Source organism: Dunckerocampus dactyliophorus, chromosome 12 (genome assembly GCF_027744805.1).
Source record: "Dunckerocampus dactyliophorus isolate RoL2022-P2 chromosome 12, RoL_Ddac_1.1, whole genome shotgun sequence".
In the NCBI taxonomy this organism is placed as follows: Eukaryota; Metazoa; Chordata; class Actinopteri; order Syngnathiformes; family Syngnathidae; genus Dunckerocampus; species Dunckerocampus dactyliophorus.
This window is the reverse complement of record NC_072830.1, coordinates 18384763-18405285: the sequence shown is the minus strand read 5'-3', so window position 1 is coordinate 18405285 and position 20523 is coordinate 18384763. Positions and strand designations below refer to the sequence as shown.

Here is a 20523-nt window from a genome sequence, read left to right as displayed (position 1 = left end):
AATTTGTACAACGGCAAAAGAGTAGAAAGACAGCATTTGCGCTTGTGATGGAAAATATAAAACCTGCAGGTATAACTTATGTCACGTTATCTTATAAATTGTGTGTGCAGGTGTGCTTAGTGTGCAGATAATGAGGACAGAACGGCTCACTGAAGCACAACAACTACTTAAATTACTACTGCAAAAGACAAGAGAAGATGTGCAGCTGCAGTATTTATGGATCTGACAAAAGCCTTCGATACAATTAATCACAATATTTCAACATCAAAATTAGAAAGGGATGGAATTAGAGGATTAGTTTTGAATTGGGTTAAAAGCTACCTAGCAAACAGGAAGCAATTTGTAAAGCTAGGAGAAAATACATCTGGGAGTTTAAATACTACGTGTGGAGTACCCCAGAGGTCCATATTGGACCTCTATCATAATAGACGAAAAAATGAGTTGGAAATCTCATATTAAATATGTACAACAAAAGGTGGCAAGAAATATTTCAATATTGAATAAAGCAAAATATGTTCTTGATCAAAAATCACTCCACACTCTTTACTGTTCCTTGGTATTACCATATCTAATGTATTGTGTGGAGATATGGGGAAATAATTGCAAAAGCATTCTTCACTCACTTAACGTACTGCGAAAAAGATGGGTGAGGCTCAATCATAATGCCAAGTATAAATAGAACATACAAACCCTCTATTTTTAAAATCACAGATATTAAAATTTGCAGGTTTTGTACTCTTTCAAACCGCTTGAATAATGCATAAAGTTAATAATAACTCGTGACCCAAAAACCTCATACAGTATTTCTCAATCAGAGAGGAGAAATATGATCTTAGAGGAAAATTAAACCTAAAACATTTATATGTGAGAACTACGCACAGCATTTCAGTATGTGGAATTAAATTATGGAACGGATTGAGTAAGGAACTCAAACAATGTACAGAGATGAGCAAATTCCAAAAACAATACAAGCAGTTGATGTTTGCTAAATACAAGGCAGAAGAGTCTTGATGAGTCTGTCATGCTTGTTTATTTTTTTTTTTTACTGTTTTTACTGTTATTTATTATTACACTGATTATTATATCAAATATGATATGGAATGCAGGAGGTGAACAACATGTACTGTACAAGATGTGGAATGGATGGGGCGTAGGATTAAATAAGCTTTGCTTCTTCCTACTCCTTTTGGACATGTGGAACTGGGAAAGGATGATTCATGAGATGTATTCCATTGTAACCTTCATGTTCAAATAAACTAAACCAAACCAAACCAAACAACGGGCCAGCATGATCCCTGATTTCATTTTATCTGACTGCTTGTACTTGTGGAAGACACCCCCCCACCACCACCACCATCACCACATTCCGCCAGTATAACATAAAAATGTTTGTTAGGGCAAGGAGACGCACAATTTCTTGTGAGGTCAAGCAACAAAGCTGGACAGTCAGTAGCAAGCGCTTCCCCTTCCCCAGATTATTATTCTTCAATTAGGACATTTCATAATAATAATAACATAATAAATCTACCAATTGGATTTCTCCCAAGGTTGTCAAGTCTTAGTGTCTTTATTAATGCTTTAACAATGCTGAATTATATATTATCAGGTTCTCAATAGTATTTCAGATCAGGGGGGCGTGACAAAATTCTGTTCACTGGATGGCATGACAGAAAATAAATGGGAACCACTGCCTAAGGGGCCACTTAACTTCTGGCATCTGTGGGTGTGTTAAAGTCCACTAATGGAATGTTCCTTTGAGTGATTGGCTGTCTCTCGCTCATCAAAGTATTTAAGGCTGCACACTTGGACCATTTTGACAGAGGACAAGCGACAGCAGCATCCTGTACGGTAAGTGCTGTCCCATTTTTAAGTTCTGACTTAAAATAATGCTTCCGCCATCGACATCTACTGGCATATATTTTGATAAGTGAAATTAAAGTGGGAAACTAAGAGCTACTTCTCTTGAAGCACTTTTATTTCTTATATTAAAAAAAGAAAAAAAGTGACATTGTTTACGATGCAATTTGTGTTTTTTTTTTATTTTATTAGTCACTATTATCTCAGTGACTGATCAGTCTAGTCAGCTGGGATAGGCTCCAGCGTCCCCGTTTAAAAAATTTAGAATAATGACTCATTTCACATAATTACTCATTAGATTTTTTTTTTTTTATCTTTTCAAAGGAAAATTTCTCTCTTCTTGATAGAAACATGTCATCTCCAATCATGATGGGATGGGTAATGTATAAACTTAATCGAAATACTCTATATTAGACTTAACAGAACATTGTGCTAATCAAATATTTTATCCTGCAGGTGTGTGTCCTGATTGCGGCCCTGCATGCTGGTAAGATCATTTTTAAATTATAATTCTTTTTGTTGATTTTTAATGAATAATATTTGTAATAATTATTATTCATATAATTTATATTTTTGATCAGGAACTAATCAACTGGGATTAATGGATGTGATGTAGATTGTGATGACATGACACAGAAATATGATGTTTATTGTTGTTTATTTATTCATGTGAAATTGGTACATCTTTTAAAGAAACAGCTTTTTTTTTCTGCTGTGAATGATCCTCGCTAGGAGACAGTTGATGATTTCACACGCTGGTTTTCCATGACAGATGTCTACTAGGTTGTATTTACATACAAATGATTTGATAAGCGTGGCAATGTAACAAATATGTAAAATCACACTTTAATTAATAGTATTTTTGGAAAAAACAACATTTCTTCTGTGACTTCCATTTGGTCTGTGTTATATCCACCATCATTTTCCTTGGTTTTTATGTCCATCTTTTATTTTTTTTAGGAAATGATGTGCAAGCCGCAACGGGTAAGCAGGCTACTTTTTGTTTATTGTTTATCATGTGGTATAAAGTAAATCACTTCATGACTTCAATCAAGTCAAAACAAGCAGAAACTATGTTACAACAAAATGACATGGATATTAGCACTGTATTGATTCCGTAATAGTCAATCAACTAATTAAAAGATTTGCATCTATTTTACAGTCTTCAAGATTTTGCTACTGATCAAGTCTTTCAACTTGACATGCCTTCTGCAGGTTGTTATACGAAATGGTTTGATCGAGACAACCCCTCTGGTAATGGAGACTATGAGACTCTTCGTGACCTGCGCAGGGAAAATCCAGGTCAAATCTGCCAAAAACCATTTGGTATTGAGGCCCAAACTACATCTGGGATGAGCGTGGCTTCCACAGGCGATGTGATTGCTGTGTAAGTACTAGTTGTTCTTTCTGTAAGGGGAGTGTGTATTACCTGCAAAGACATTTGTCTGATTGAGAAAAATGGAATAAAATAAAGTCAGCAGTGCAAAATAACTACACAAAAGCAAAATCTACTATTGGCTGTCATTCAAATTCTTTGGCTTTTTGACCCCAAAGCCCTCCTGTGTCCAAGAATTCCCTGAGTTTGTTGACAATATACGAATGTAACAATATCAACAATAAAACAACAAAAAGCAGACATTTGGGACAATAAACAAAGCAAAGCGGTGAACTGAAAAATGGCGGCCTCATCAAGACCATTGGTATCTTTAAGATTGACCTTTGAACTGATCCACCCACCCCTATTGGCCATATCTAAACTGTTAGTCAACAGTTAGTTGACAGAATCGACATTCAATCGATTATTTCAACTCATTTCAATTCACTTGTATTTGTATAGCGCCAAATCACGACAAACGTTATCTCAAGGCACTTTACAACCGGTCACAACCGGATGTATGACTTTTTTTTGGCTGTGCTATGTTTTTTTTTTAAGTTAGTTACAGTGTTACAAAGTTGTCCTGATTGACACGATTGTGTTTCCCAACAGATCTAACACGATAGCAGGATTCATCTGTAAAAACGCTGACCAGAAGAAAGGCTACTGCTCGGATTATCGCGTTCGGTTCGAGTGTCCCCGCGATTTCTGCTCCCCACCAGGTAAAAACCTGTTATTTTGCTACTGATCAAGTCTTTCAACTTGACATGCCTTCTGCAGGTTGTTATACGAAATGGTTTGATCGAGACGACCCCTCTGGTACTGGAGACTATGAGACTCTTCGTGACCTGCAAAGGGAAAATCCAGGTCAAATCTGCCCAAAACCATTTGGTATTGAGGTCCAAACTACATCTGGGATGAGCGTGGCTTCCACAGGCGATGTGATTGCTGTGTAAGTACTAGTTGCTCTTTCTGTAAGAGAAGTATCGATTACCTGCCAAAACATTTGTTTGGTTAATAATAAAATGAAATAAAGTCAATAGTGCAAAATAACTAAACAAAAGCAAAATTTACTATTAGCTCTCATTCAAATTCTTCATCTTTTTGCCCCCAAAGCACCCCTGCATGGACAGAAATGTGTCTTTTTATAAAATCAAACAAAAAATGGGTTTGAAAGCAAAAAAAAAAAAAAAAGAATTATTTTTACCAAAATTATATAAATGCTGCTTTTGTTTGTTTAAAATTGGTAAACTATTCCACAGTCACGTATATTACTAAGAGGAGAGTCAAATTCTCCAAGTCTAACAATTTGAAAGTAAGACTTGAGGCTGAAAAAGCTCCACGCATGGCGCTCTCTTCACAAAACCGCCATGAGGCTGTCTTTCTGGGTAACAGGAGCGCACAGCACGGTGGTGGATCAACACTACAATAGTCTCGGTCTCACATTTTAACACAAATTGAAGTTTCAAGCTGTCAGGCTCCACTTGACAGCTCAGACTCTTTTGTGTTAATTTTCCGTATTTGCTGTTTTGTGCTCTTACTTTGTCAGTCCATTTCCTGTTTTCACCATTGCCAGCAACTTCACTTTCTACTGGGAATGCTTTGAGCAGCTGCCACTGATTGGTGGGCTGTCATGTAGTTCAGCTGGTGTCCCTGCTAGTTGCTGATTGGTCGTGTGTTTAAATTACAACATAATTGACATTTTTTCTTATCTTATCCACGGTGCAAGAGGACAAACTATAAGCCCTCTTTTCTTGGTTCCATAAATTATTTTATTTTTTTCACCACTGAAAAAATACAGACTAAAAACACATGTTTGGATGGACGATATTTCTCCGTTTAGAAAAAAACAACAACTAGCTGAATCCTTTAGATTAATCCATCATTGCACTGTGCTTATGGTTGTTTACATTCAAATATCACTGTATTTTTATGTTTTTTTTTAACTGTATTTTTCACATATGTTATACGTTACCGGATATGACGTTTACGTCTGCGCTACGTGCACTGTGAAAGTTTTTACGTAGCTCAAACAAGAATAACTACCGCAGCACGTGACGTCGCAGAGGTGCTGCTGTAAAAATTTGCAAACGGAGGAAGTGATGTAGGTTTTGTGCATGTGCAGAACGTGTCATGCTTCCGGTACGGATTGTGTGATGACAGGACCGTCTCTCTCTAGTGGCAATGTTCGTTTGCACCTGCCTGTGCTTCTATAAAGACTCTCTGCATCTTGGGGTCACGCAGCAAAACCAGAATGTGACACAAGCGTCACTCTAAGCTTCACATATCGAGCCTTACGTGTTGTAATGTGGAAAAAAGCTTACATTTCCTCTCCGTGTCGTGCTGCCATGGTGAAAGCTTTTTCAAGCTCTGCAACTGAGGGCGGAAAAGGTCAGCCGAACATTCGAGGCTGACCAATAAAAAGGCTTCTAACATGGTTCGTAGGAAGTTCTGTCCATAAGAAATGCAAAAAAACTTTGAGAAATGCACACAACTTCCGTAAAGGCAAAAAAAAAAAAATTCTGGTTTAACGAGAAGAATGTGTTGATTTGTAAACAACGGCAGCATTTGTATCATTTTGCCAGAAATACTTTTGTTTGCAAATCTGTTGTTTTACTTTTAAATCAATTTTTTGTTTGATTGGATAACAAGACACAAATTTCTCTCCATACTCCTGTCAACAATAACTTTTAAACAACCGAGTTTGTTAAAAATATATAAATATAACAATTAGGGCCATCACAAATGATGCGTTATGTCGTATGTTTTAGCTTGATGTACATTTTTACTTCATTTGGAGCGGTTAATACTGTATACAGTATGTGAAACACTGTACTGTGTATATATAATCGGGTCCTGTCATGTATCTTTCTGTTAAGAAAATACAGCGAAAACGGGCATATTTCAGACGTACACTAGCGATCAAAAGTTTGGACACACTTCCACATTCAATAGCATGAGCAAGTGCGTCCTAACTTTTGCCTGCTACTGTAGTTGCAAATGGTGATTAATCCTGACTGATTCATTTGTAAACTGTGATTAATTAACTGTGATCAAACATTTTACTTTCTTACGAATACGAGCCCAAATAACAATATCAACAATGTAACAATATGAACAACACAACAAAAAATAAAATATTGTAGCAAAGAAGAGAACTGAAAAATATCGATATACAGTATAAACCTCTGGTATCAATATTCGGTGTTGTCACGTTTTCCTGATTGACACGATTGTGTTTCTCAACAGGTCGAACTCCTATTCAGGATTCATCTGTAAAAACTCTGACCAGAAGTACGGCATGTGCTCGGATTATCGTGTTCGGTTCGAGTGTCCCATCAAGTTCTGCTTCCCAATAGGTAAAAACTTCATGACTTGAATGATTTTAATAGGCCGAATGTGGCACATATTTTTTGATCTACTTGTACGATAGATTACACTGGATAACGTTTGGTTCCTGAGGTATTAGACCAAGGGTGTCCTAGTGTAGCCTTCAGGCCATTCTCTGCCCGCCGCTAATTTTTTATTGGCCGTCAGCATGTTCTAAAAATGAAAATCTTTATGAAGGAGATATATTATTAGATATTAATTTTCTTTGTCACCTGTACAGTGAATCCCCGCACATTGATGCTTGAGCATTCGCGACTCCGCAAATTTGCTGATTTTTGGTATCCAATTAAAAAAAAAAAAAATGCATTTGATCATTGATGATGATTATTTGTGTACTAAGCTAGTGTCGGACTTTCTGGAGTGCTGGCTATCATCACATGCATGGATGCAAGATAATAACAGTTCATTCTAGCAGTAGTAAGACCACCATCGAACGTTGATATGCCCATAAAAATTTCGATTTTTGACACACAGCTCGTTCCCTCCAAATCCCCAAACCCTCCTGCAACCTTGTTGACGTTCCCTTTCGATTTCAGCTCAACATTTGCAATAAAAGGGACTTTTGTAATTGTTAAATCAGATTCAGTTCCAGAACCCTCCCCTTCTCTCTTCAATTGCCATTGGTCACTCGCGACACGATCCATGTTTAAGATTTAAACATGCCTCACACACTTGTTAATCATTTTTAAAAGTATAAGATGTCATAGTGCTCACCACTAACGAGTGACAATGTAAGATGATCCATGAACAGATGGAATGGGAGTCACGGTGTAGCCTTTAGCCTGCTCGTCAGGCTCGTAGAGGCTAGAAGGCTATTGTATATTGTATTGTACTATTGTATTGTATGTACTTTATTTATATATATCTATATCTATCTTATTATATATATATCTATCTTATCTATATACTAGAGAAGGCGGCTACGTAATCCACACTGCTTGCTGTTGTAATGTTGACCAGTAACGACTGGTCTTTTTTTTTCTAGTTTTCTAGAGCTGACTTACACCAAAGCTGGACTTACATTACAGTCGTAATGTAAGTGTAATGGACTCGCATTACAGTCATGTAACCTGATGACCACCTGTGTATGTACAGTATATGACTAATCTGTGTGAATCCTTTTTTTTTTTCCAGATGTGAAGCCTTACACTGACGAAACCCCTTACACTGAGGTTTCCGATGTCCCTGTAAAATAAATGGCATCAAGTCACGGCCCTGTCTGAAGGCTTCGAGAAATGAAACATTTATAGCTATTGATTTACTCTTTTAAAATGGAAAACTCTTTTAAAATTCAACTTAGGTGTGGTGTATGGGTAAACTCAACTTCATGAAAACTGACCTTCTTCTTTGCCCCGTAAACTTCTGTCTTTTTAATCGAACATTATATTGTCATAATACTGATTTCAGAATCAAATAAAGGCACCATATAACAACTGGTCGTGAATTTCATCACATGAGTACATTTGCACAATTCAACATGTCTGCAAAGGAGGAGGAAGAAGCAGCTACCCCCTTTTCCATATCTAGTAGTGATAGTTTGTTCACTTCCTGTCTTGAAATGTCACCATTTTCTAATAAGGAGAGAAAAAAATAAAGAATGTGGAGCAACATTTAAATAGCTGATGAAGTGCTCGAAGAAAGAAAAAAAAAAAGAATCCAAAGAAATACAATTCAACAATGATATGATTAAAGATAAATGAAAGAAGAGTAAATAAACTGATACAAACATTGTATAGAGTATAAATAAATGCAGGATATTGAATAAGCTATAACGTATTCATTCATGACAAATAGAATGCACTGCCTGGCCCAAAATAAAAGTCACACACGCCAATACAGTCCTTCGCTATATCACCGTTCAAACATTGCACCTTGTTTTTCAAGTGAGCGTAGAGCGTTTTGCAGCAGCCTGTTCTGGCACGATTTCATTCTAGAAATGTACCTGAAAGCGATGCCACGTATTCTGTATGTTTACTTTTGAATGAAAATGAAAAAAAATCACAAACCAAAAGAAAAAACAACCATTTTCCGGTCCCTTCGGCGTCATTGGCGCAAACTCTGCATAACACTTACGTGATGTTTTGAAGTGGTAATGGGGGGCCACGACACCTTTTTTTTTTTTTTGACTTCCATCAACTGAACTTTTCCGCTCCAGGAGGAGGGGGAAACCACCCACACTTTACCTGGTGACCCTGAAAGAACCCAAAAAAGGCAGAAAATGGAAGTTTTTGGCGGTGTTGATTTTTGACAAAAGTGGTAATGGGGGACCATTCCACAATTTTTTTTTTTTCCGACTTCCATCAACTGCACTTTTTCGCTCCAGGAAGAGGGGAAACCACCCACACTTTCCTCGGTGACCCTGAAAGGACCCAAAAAAGGCAGAGAATGCCAGTTTTTTGAGGTGTTGATTTTTGACAAAAGTGGTAATGGGGGACCATTACACAATTTTTTTCTTTTCAACTTCCATCAACTGCACTTTTCCGCTCCACAAAGAGGGGGAAACCACCCACACTTTACCTGGTGACCCTGAAAGAACCCAAAAAAGGCAGAAAAGGACATTTTTTTTAGGTGTTTATTTTGGACAAAAGAGGTAATAATGGGGGACCATTACACAATTTTTTTTTTTGACTTTCATCAACTGCACTTTTCCGCTCCAGGAAGAGGGGAAACCACCCACACTTTCCTCGGTGACCCTCAAAGGACCCAAAAGGGGCAAAAAAAGGACCGTTTTTTGAGGTGTTGATTTTTGACAAAAATGGTAATGGGGGACCATTACACAAATTTGTTTTTTCCAACTTCCATCAACTGCACTTTTCCGCTCCAGGAAGAGGGGGAAACCGCCCCCACTTTACTCGGTGACCTTGAAAGGACCCCAAAAAGGCAGAAAATGGCATGTATGTGTATTCTGTAAGTCCGGCCATCAAAATAAAAGCAGTAGTAAACCAGTAGAAGTAGTAACCAGTAGTAAATTCATAGTTAAGCCACTCAGTTAGCCTACAATTTTAACTCAAAACACTGACTCACAACAGCCCTTTCTCATTCAAAAAAGACAAAATCTCACTCAGATCCAACTAGTGTTCCCACATACTTCGACAGCCTGTGCACCTAAAAAGACCTTTTTTGAAACTTTAGCTTGGTGAGTGGATGTGGCAGGGCCCGTTCGTTTCGGCATAATATGTGGTTAGCAAGCAGCATTTAGGTCTCGTAACTCTCCTGCAGCAATATGCAAAACAGCAGCATGTACGATGTAACGCGCTGTTAATGAATTGATTGGCTGAGTAAAAACGCACCAGCAGGATCTCATCGTTGGCTGGACAGTGTTGGTCATTGTGTTGTTACCGCTTGTCGCCTGTCACTCATGGAGCTGCATTGCAAAATGGTACAGAATGAATTGTGTTTATTTTATTTCCAGTTTGGATTTCATTTGGTTGCGCTGCAAGGATTTGCTGTGCGCTGAGAACACAAAATCAGTGCATGATTGCGCTCACGTGCAGCTTAGAGGGAACATTGGCCCTCACTCTATCACAGTTCTTCAAAAATGTGTGTCCTTGTTTCATGGTTGAATATGGTCTATTAGTAAAAAAAAAAAAAAAAAAAAACATTTTCAAGCAAATTATACATAGTCATGGCCGAAATTAAGCATTTTCAAGTATAAAAATGGCAAAATGAGCAAAAATAGAAATATAAAGATGTGATATGAAGTGTAACACAGTATCTGTGACGTGTTGTGTGCGCCTTTAAGAATTGGGGCCTGGGAAGTGACGTATGACGTCAGCTGACCAGAGGTGACTTTTAGCTTTGAGCGCCAGCATCAGGTTAGGTCGAGAGCGGCCGACAGCAGCTGCATATGTTCTCTGCTAATAAAGCGATTGAAGTGTATTGTGAGCCTCTCCATATCGCTAGCGTCTCTGTGGTCTGCTAATAAAGCGATTGTATTGCGAGCCTCTCCTTAATCAACGGCATATGAGTAGTACAGTATTCTACGCTGGCCTCCGGATGTCAGCAACGTTACATTGATGAGAGAATGGCCACCAGGAAGTCTGATGTCAAAGCTAACGTGAGTTTATGTTATTTTGTCGACTATATTGGGTTGTACGAGTGTAAAAGTCACCACAGTGTGTTATTTCATGTCTAGGTGGCTCTAATAATGCTAAAAACCTTATTTAGAAGGTCAAAAAGGGCTTTTCTGTGGTTTAACTACAAATTCCATGTATTAATATTGAATTGAAATTTAAAAGGTTTTAAGATGAAAGCGGCATAGAAAATGGACGGATGGCTGGAAGTTTTAAGATGAGACTTCAAGGGTTGAGGAGCGTTCTGACATGAAGGGGCAGAGAAAATTCCGCAGGAAAGGCCCAGTCTCGTCTCAGGTACCGCTGGTTGGAGCTGACTCTCCGACCTCAGCAGCGCTGGAATGTAAATTTGGATGAGATCTGTGATGCGCTGCTGGGCCGGTCTGTCATGTGCGAACTTTGCTGGTGTTTGCTGCCATCTGCTGCCTGTTTGCAGTAACACTGCTTGCTCTGCCTGGGCGGACCTTCCACTGCACACCTGCCTCCCATCCGTAATCACCTGGCTTTCTCAACACCAGATTGTTTCTCCATCCTTCACCGGGGTCGAGCATGTCCTCCTCCTTATGCCAGTCCTGCTAGTGATTTGTTTTTGTGCCTTTTTGCCAACCGCTACTATTTAGTAAGTTCTTGTGCTTTTTGCCATTTATCCTTTGCTGCTACTTTGTTGTACTTTTCCACTTATTGTAGTGCACATATGGTTCTTTAATGAGACCTTGTCACCCACCTGCCTCCTCTGTCTCTGCTTTGGGGTCCGTAACACAGTCCCTTAAAGTGTTAAAAACAAACAATCAAATCTTAAAAACAATTAAACAAAAGGAAGCCAGCGCAGGGAGGTGAGTATTGGGGTGATGTGCTCCCTTTTTTTGGTTCCTGTTAAAAGTCGTGCTGCAGAGTTCTGGGCTCACTGTAAGCATGAAAGTGCATAACGACCTTATTGTTCACAGTGTGACCTTGTTCAGTGTCCAACAGATGTAAATGATTCGATTTTAGATAAAAGATGAAGACGAGAAAAATGGGTTTATTTCTTTAAACCGCTTTGAAGTCACTGTCTGGTGACTGTGGAACTCACATAGGGCCCTATTCTCCCATGTGCATTAGGGGGGGAAGGCAAGCAGCTGCACAGGATTCTCCCCAACTACGGCTGCATCTAAATCCGGGGTCTGCAGCCTGCTAGCTGCATGATGAAGCCAAGGCTGTCCAAATTAGAAAGTCTGCAAAAGCTCCTCCAAATGCGGCCGACAAATGGGTCCTCCTCCATTTGAAAAAGAAGTCTGCATCCAAACCGTCCTTCATGGCCCATCATATCCCAAGATTCTTTGCGCACTTCCGTCCAGCCCTTAAAAATGTCAACATTACGGCGTAAGTATTGATTTATTAATAAATGTTGGTTTGTAAGTCGGAAGTATGGGTTTATTTGATGTGTGGAGCCTTTGGATGTAAAGTCTATTATGGTCGTCATATTGTGACGAAAATACTGCTCTTGTGATTTTCATCTTCTATATTAATTGCAAAGACTGAGGAATAGGGAGGATATGCTGCCTTACAAATGATTTACTGTATTCAACTTCATAATTACAATCATTTCTAACAGGCTTAGCAAATGGCACCAAGTGCTACATTTTAGATGTGAATGAAAATACAGTGACTATTATTAAACATGTATTTCAAATATGATGTATGACTGCATATGTGTTCCATCAAGAAAGATGTCTTGTGTCTGTCCAAACCTTCTCCTCCTTTGGCTTCCTGCTGTCATGTTGTGCGCTGCTCTGCTGCCCTCTGGTGGTGATCTGTTGCAGCACACCCTTGAGCTGGCCGGGAGGAGTTAATCAGCGCACCTGCTGGGTTTCCTGCTTGGTTTTCAGCAGCACCCTCAATTAATCGTTTTTCCTCTGCCACTTTTGTGCAGCGTTTTTAGTTCTTTGTTTTCCGTGTAAGCAATGTCCTTAGTTCTTGGTTTGTTTCCCCATGACTAGGTCGGGGAGTACTTTTGTTTGTACTTTATTTCTTTGTGGTTTTGTACTTTTCCCCTTTGTGGTCACCTTTTGTTACAATCAACCTCGGTTACACGGACTGTTTCGTCTCCGTGTTTTGGGATCCAAAACCCGGCCAAGGCCGAATCGTAACACCTGCACCTCATTATTATTTCACCTTCCCTCCAGCTTGATACTGTGTAGGATGCTGCATTGTTTTATTACATCAAGTCATACATGTGATCAAATAATACATATATTAAAGTTAAAAATACTATGCAAGATGGAGGTATTCCTTCAATGCTCGCATCTATACTGTACATAAACACATTTCATAAATAATGTGTTGTTGCTGATCACGCTGTTGTACAAATGAACCAAGTAGCCAAAACATAATAAATAAGTAGCTATTAACGTTACTACAGTTAGGTTTAGCTCTGAGCTGGAGATGAATCTGCTGACGGAGAACCTCTCTTCTACTGTAAAACCTACATTTAAAAAAAAATGTTGCTGCTATAAATGTCACATTTTGTTTGTTCTCCTTCACTGATGATTGTAACTGAAAACTAATGAAAATCCCAAATTCAGTATTTCAGAAAATTTGAATATTACTTATGACCAACACTTTTGCCTGAATTACTGCAGCAATAAGGCGTGGCATGGAGTCAATCAGTCGGTGGCAATCCTCAAGCGTTATTAGAACCCAGATTGTTCTGATAGCCTTCAGCTCTTCTGCATTGTTGGGTCTGGCGTATTGCATTTTCCTCTTGACAAAACCCCATTGATTTTCTATGGGGTTGATGTCAGGCGATGGTCCTGAAACCACGTGATGGTAGTTTTGGCACTGTGTGCAGGTGCCATGTCCTGTTGGAAAATTAACTCTGCATCTCCATAAAGCTGGTCAGCAGCGGAATGCATGACGTGCTCTAAAACTTCCTGGTAGACGGCTGCACTGACACTGAACCTCAGAAAACACAGTGGACCAACACCAGCAGATGACATGGCACCCCAAATCATCACTGACTGTGGAAACTTTACACTGGACCTGACGCAACGTGGATTCTGTGCCTCCTCTCTTCCTCGTGACTATGGGACCTTGATTTCCAAAGTGATGTGATGGCTTGGCGTGCCATGTCATCTGCTGTAGATCGATACATCCCAAGAGTGCAAAATAATGCTTCACCTTCCAGGGACGCTGGACTTATTGCACCCTCAAAGGCACGCAGGTCCATCCATCCATCCATCCACCCATTTTCTATGCCGCTTATCCTCATTGGGGTCGCGGCACGCAGGTACAAAAGAACTTAAATCTGGCCTTGTGTGCATTCTCCACTCGACTTAACAGGGAATGCCCACATTTTAGGGTTGCTTCACCCAACGTGTGTATCTTGAATGAAAGTGCGCAGTGACTGAGGTCAAGAACAGCTGGAATTTTGGCCCGCTCATCTTTGCAAAATTGTTGTAATTCAGCCACAGTGGAGGGTTTTCCAGCATGAACCGCCTTTTTAAGGTCATACCACAGCATCTCAATACGATTCAGCTCAGGACTTTGACTAGGCCACTCCAAAGTATTCATTTTTTTTTTTTCTTTAGCTATCCAGAAGTGGACTTGCTGGTGTGTTCTGGATCATTGTCCTGCTGCAGAACCCAAGTTAGTTTCAGCTTGAGGTCACGAACAGATGGCGGGACATTCTCCTTCAGGATTTGTTTGTAGACAGCAGAATCCAGGGTTCCACTTATCACAGCAAGTCTTCCACGTCCTGAAGCAGCAAAACAGCCCCAGACCATCACACTACCACCACCAGCTTTTACTGTTGGTATGATGTTCTCTTTTGAAAATGCTGAATTACTAATGGGACACACTCCTTCTAAAAAGTTCAACTTTTGTCTTGTCAGAACACAGTGTATTTTTCCAAAGGTCTTGGAGGTCATCAAGATCTTTTCTGGCAAAGTTGAGATGAGCCTTGATGTTCTTTTTGTTCAGCAATGGTTTTCATCTTGGAACTCTGCCATACAGGCAATTTTTGCCCAGTGTCTTTCTTATGGTGAGGTCATGAACACTGTCCTAAACTGAGGCAAGTCAGGCCTGCGGTTCTTTGGATGTCTTTTGTGACCTTTTGGATGAGTCGTCGCTGCGCTCATGGGGTAATTTTGGTTGGCCGGCCACCCCTGGGAAGGGTCACCACTGTTCTATGTTTTCACCATTTGTGGATAATGGCTCTCACTTTGGTTTCCTGGAGTCCCAAAACTTTAGAAATGGCTTCATAACCTTTTCCACATTGATCTCATTTCATCTCAGTTATGTTTTAACAGAGGAGGCAATCACGTTTTCACACGGGGCCATGTAGTTTTGTTTTGTTTTTCTCCCTTAATAATAAAAAGTTTCATTTAAAAACTGCATTTTGTGTTCAGTTGTCTTGTCATTGACTAATATTTAAATATGTTTGATGAGCTAAAACATTTAAGTGTGACAAACATGCAAAACGTAAGAAACTAGGAAGTGGGCAAACACTTTTGCACATTATATATTATTATATTTATTATTTGTAAATTATTTTGGGGGTAAATTTCTGTATTTAACTTCCCAATCTGGTCATTTTTAATGTGTTTTAAATGTAACTGTAATGATATTTTTGTATACTGAACACATTTCTTCTGACTCATAAGTCCAAAGAATCTGAGTGCCGTTTTGGTACTGGCCACTATTTCCTCGGTGGCGCTTAGTTCACAGTGGTTTTAATCACTGTTAGTAGCAACATAATTTAAAAAAAATACATTTTACATGCAACTCAGTGAAGTGTGCTATTTAAAAACAGACTTGCAGGTGCCTCATGCCTCAGTGTTGCATATTGCAGTTGTTGTGTTGTGTTTTATTTTGCAGTGTTTATGTCAGAAGTGCATCCAGTGGTATTACAGTAAAAAAAAGAATCATATGTTCCTTACATGACATTAGTTTGAGGGAAGAGCTGCTGCCTATATCATATCGGTTGATATCGGGAATGAAATGCTCGACAAATATCGGATATCAGTATGAAAGCCAATACTGTGCATCTCTAAAGATTTTGTTTTTAGTGTCCTTTTGCCTATATTAAATTCATAAAAACACCAAGCAACTTCATTGACTTGAGTTAAAAACTGAAATGTACTTTTGTTTGTACTGATTGAATACGAATGACTATGAAGGAGGGTGTAGCGCCCCGTGAAAGGAAATCTAAAACTAAGAATTCCTGAAATAAAAAATAAAAACTTGCACAGATTAAAATCTTTGCAAAGAGGCGAGATAACAGATGCAGAATGCACAGCGGTCCGGTTTGTAGGGTCCTTCTGGTCAACCCAGATTCTGATACCTTATCACATGCAAATGAGTTACACCTAACCCACAGAAAGAACCACATTCCAACAGGTGCTGGTGTGTCTTGTGCAAGAGGTCACATTAAAAGAAGATCCTTCCTCAGATAGTCATGTATCATCAAAGACTCCCAGGGCACCGACCGGTTCTTCTTCGTCTTACCAGCCAAAAGCATGGCCCTCCCAGTGGTTTCCTGAACGCCCCCCCCCCAAGCTTGGAAGTCAATTAACTCACACGGTACCACTTGTTTAAATATAAGAATCAATACATACAATGATACAAAAAAGTAACACTTGTAAGATAACGTGACACAAGTTATACCTGTAAGTTATATATTTTCCATCACAAGCACAAATGCCCTCTCGCTCCTCCCTCTCCACTACACAGTTATTTTTAAGCAAAATAATAATTATACGCTACTCTTTTGGCACGACACTGAGTTGAACATATCACAGGAGTAGTAGACGCCATTTATGTCAACCGCAGATGGATCACAGTGCGTCCCAATTAAGTTGACCCCGTTTATGTCAACAACCCGTCTAAGTCAACCAACTCATCAAGTCCTGCTCCACCGTGTTGCTCTTCTAAGTTCCCACTTAGGTCTGTTTGTGTCTTTACTCACGCAGAGGTTTGTACAGATATAGAAATATATATTATCAGGTTTTCAATAGTATTTCGAATCAAGGGTGGGGGCGTGAAAACGTTTCTGTCCCGAAGGCAGGACATGACAGAAAATAATTGAGGACCACTGCCTAGGGGCTCTGTAAGCTTTGGTATCTTTGGGTGTGTGAAATGCCATCAAATGGAAATTTCCTGAGTGGTTGGACAGCTCCCTTGCATCAAAGTATTTAAGGCTGCACACGTTGACCAGTTTGACAGAGGACGAGCGACAGCAGCATCCTCTACTGTAAGTGCTTTCACATTTTTATTTGCACGTGATATCGTTTGTAAACTTTACGATGCTCTCTTTCTTGAGTAAAATACAAATTGTATACTTCTCTTCTTGAAGGACTATTTTAAAAAGAATGACAATGTTTACAGTGCATTTTAAAAAATGTATTGGTCATTATTAGCTCAGCTATTGTTCAGTCTAGGGCAGGGGTGTCCAAAGTCTGGCTTGGGGGCCATATGCGGTCCCAGACTTTGTTTTATTGGCCCTCGGCATGTTCTGAAAATATAATTTGACAAGAAAGCTAAAAAACAAAAACAACTGCAACAAAAAACAAAAACATCAGGTGTAATTTTACAAGAATAAAGTCAAAATATGGCGAGAAAAAAAACTAACGAGAAAAAGTTATTTTATGCATTGATTATAACATAATATTATGAGGAAAATATCATTTTAGTAAAATCAAGTTGAAATATTAAAGAAAAATACTTTATTTTTTTCAAGTTTTAATATTATGAGAGACAAACAAAAGAAATAAAGGTGTATTTTTTATTAGCTTGTGGAAAAAGTTATAATGTTATGACAAATTAAAAATGTTATGGGAACAAAGTCAAAATTCTGAGAAGAAATTTACAAGAAGAAAGTTGAAATACTTGGAAAATAAAAAAAAACAGCAAAAATGGAATAAAAGTCTGAATATTAAGAGAAAAAAAGTGTAGTCTAACAAGACAAATGAGAATAAACTTGTGCTATTATGAGGAAAACTAATGTCATTTTAGTAGCATTGTCAAGTCAAACTAGCAAGAATGAGTCAATTCATGACAGGAAAAAAAAAAGTGATTGAAAAATACCTTATCTAAAATTTATAAAACTAAAGGAAAAAAAAACTTTAAATAATAAATATATCTATTTATAGCCTTAAGTAAATAAGATTTTCGTTAGTGTAGTTAAAAACTATTTTTATAGTTGCTACAGAAGATCTGGTTAGGACAGGAAGTTAGACTCACCAGCACACCTGGGCGTGCACCAAAGACATGCAACTTCCTTTTAAGCAGGCAAGGCTGCAGACAGGTGTGGTAATTTGGTGTGATTAAAACTTTACCCCCAAACTTTGTGCAAGTGGAGCTGCAAGTCTAAAGAGGCAGCCGGTAAGAAACTGAAATCTTCTTTAAAAAGTCTTATTACTGCTGTTTTGATGCGCCTGCGCTGCACACGGCTTGACTTTCTTTAATGGTGCGTGCCTCATTTGTGAATTAAGAATATAAATGAATTGAAAGCGTGTGCTCACTGTACTTATTTTGGTGAGGATGTTGAATTAAGAATGCTGCCGATCGTTTGTGGCACATGTGGGCATGCGGCGGTCCATGTTTGGTTAATTGATTGATTAGTTCTTGATTGTAATTTTGCCAAGGCACGAGCAGTATGTTTAGGGCATTAAATACAAATTCTGAACATTTCTTTTGCCCATTTAATGTACTTGTTTAAATGTTTGTTAAATCATGGTATTTATTTAACAGATTTAATCCCAAAGATTGAGAGAACAAGCATTATGTAAAATACAAGACTAAGTTACAATACAAATGTTAAAACATTTTAAAAATAGTTTAATAAATAGCAGTAAAAGTGGTAAAATTTAAATTGCCATAGAAATTTGTTTATGTATTGCAATACAATATAACATTGAAAAAAAAAAAATCAAAGTGGCCCCTGCATCCTTTAATTTTTCATTACGTGGCCCTCGGTGAAAAAAGTTTGGACACTCCTGGTCTAGGGCATACAAGCTCCAGCTTTCCCATTTATTAAAAAAAAAAAAAAAAAAATGTACGTCATACTAATATCTTTTTTTTTTTCTTCATGAAAATGTCTCCCTTCTTGATAGAATCATGGCGCCTCCAACAATGATCAGATGGGTAATGTATCAACTTAATTTAAATACTCTATATTAGATTTAGTAAAATAATGTGCTAATATATTTTGTCCTGCAGGTGTGTGTCCTGATTGCGGCCCTGCATGTTGGTAAGATCATTTTTTAAATAAAAATTATGTATATATATTATTTATAGAACTTTTATTTTTTTAATCAGGAATGTGGCAAATAAGACTAGTGAACTGGACTTAATGGATGTGACCTGAGAAATGCATGTGAAATTGGCACATCTTTTCCAGAAACAGCTTTTTATGTGCTGTGAATGCTCCTCCCAAGGACATAATTCATGATTCCACACCCTGGTTTTCCATGACAAACCTCTACTAGGTTGCATTTACATACAAGTACCCAACCGTGGAAGACAACACCTTTAACACCATTGACCAAGTCTAATGCTCTTACTAATTCAACTGTTCTTAAAATAATTCTTCAATGAATTTATGCAAGACAAGACAGGAAAACATCGACTTTACGATGGGTAATGAAGAACTACTAAAATATTTTAACATCTAAATAAACCTTGATTGACCTTTAGCCTTAAAATTGCTATGGAAAGCCTGAGCTGACGTATTTGTCACAATAGCAAAAATGCCAGTGAGTCGCTTTTAATTATTTGGAATTCACTGATGTTATTTCATTCAATTCAAATGCATTTGTGGTAGTCAGCGCAGAAAGTTTCAAGTTGAGTTATTTTCAAATAAAGAATACATTTACCATTAACAATGTAACATATACGTAGCGTCACATATTAATTAGCAGTAGTTTAGAAAAAACATCACCAATTTTTTTAAGACACTGTTTACCCCCCCATCATTTTCCTTTATTTTAATATCCATCTTTGTATTTTCCAGGAAATGCCATGCAACCCACAGCAGGTAAGTTGGCTTGGCTACATTTCGTTTATTCCGTACATATGAGGTGTCAAATTTAAAAGGCCTCAGGCCAGGTTCAACTCGCAAAAGAGTATTAGCTAAAGCCGTGCCTTTCAAGCAGTGATTGTCAACTGGTGGGTTGGGCAACCGTTTTCAGTTGGTCATGGGCCCGGGAAAAAAAAATGTCACGAGCCAATATTCGTGAATGCACCTCTCGTTCTTGTCTGTGGCTTTTGCGATTGGAGCTGTGTGAAATGTGTACGGGCGACTTTTTCAAGCTTGAGCGAGAGGGGAAGGACATCAAGTGGGGACTTAATGTGCCTCCTGTCCAACACAGCTGCAGATTTCTGCTGGAGAAGAGAGAAAAACAGTGTCTCGCCGCTGTAGCTCACGGGTTGCAAACAGTTCCTTTTTAAATATGATATTTAAAAGTTGGAATTGAAAATTTTCCGCAATTTTGGTCACCACCTGCTGGTTGGTCCAGCAGCCTGACCAGCTGAGAACCACTGCTTTAAAGTACGACAGACACTTGACTCAGAATGTCCTTTGACAATAAGCGATGATGTTGCAAGCTTTTAGGCCATCATTATGCTGTAAACAAATTGCTTCATGACTTGAATGATTTACCCTTGTGAGGGCAGAAGCAGGGTTTAGTGTTAACCTGCTCCTGCTGCAGGTACCACAAGACTAATTGGAAAATGTTCTTTTTTTTTTTTTTTTTTTAGTATGCACAGAGTGCATATATAACATGCGTGTCAAGGTTATAAAACACATTACACAAGACATAGGACAGGTAACAAATGGAAGGGAGGTTTTGT

At 38.5% G+C, this 20523-nt stretch overlaps 1 protein-coding gene and 1 long non-coding RNA gene across 2 annotated transcripts; both read left to right on the top strand.

The window, feature by feature from the left end:
* Nucleotides 1–2208: 2208 nt before the first annotated feature.
* Nucleotides 2209–7823, top strand: LOC129191491 (cartilage intermediate layer protein 2-like). The gene is made up of 9 exons (XM_054794879.1): nt 2209–2235; nt 2314–2344; nt 2818–2841; nt 3073–3244; nt 3845–3954; nt 4013–4184; nt 6482–6591; nt 7608–7657; nt 7757–7823. Exons 1-8 carry the CDS (start codon nt 2209–2211, stop codon nt 7613–7615), a joined length of 654 nt encoding a protein of 217 aa, XP_054650854.1. The 3' UTR covers nt 7616–7657; nt 7757–7823.
* A 2582-nt stretch (nt 7824–10405) lies between these two features.
* Nucleotides 10406–18662, top strand: LOC129191080 (uncharacterized). Its single transcript, XR_008573137.1, has 3 exons — nt 10406–10679; nt 11794–12054; nt 14262–18662. It is a non-coding gene; the product is annotated as an uncharacterized LOC129191080 (long non-coding RNA).
* Nucleotides 18663–20523: the final 1861 nt, after the last annotated feature.

What these genes read in the sequence shown, in the direction of transcription:
- LOC129191491 (XM_054794879.1), top strand. Translation starts at nt 2,209, where the DNA reads ATGTCATCTCCAATCATGATGGGATGG. An exon ending in CTCCAATCATGATGGGATGG is followed by an intron (nt 2,236 to 2,313) that starts GTAATGTATAAA and finishes TTTATCCTGCAG; the next exon opens with GTGTGTGTCCTGATTGCGGC. An exon ending in CGATTTCTGCTCCCCACCAG is followed by an intron (nt 3,955 to 4,012) that starts GTAAAAACCTGT and finishes TGCCTTCTGCAG; the next exon opens with GTTGTTATACGAAATGGTTT.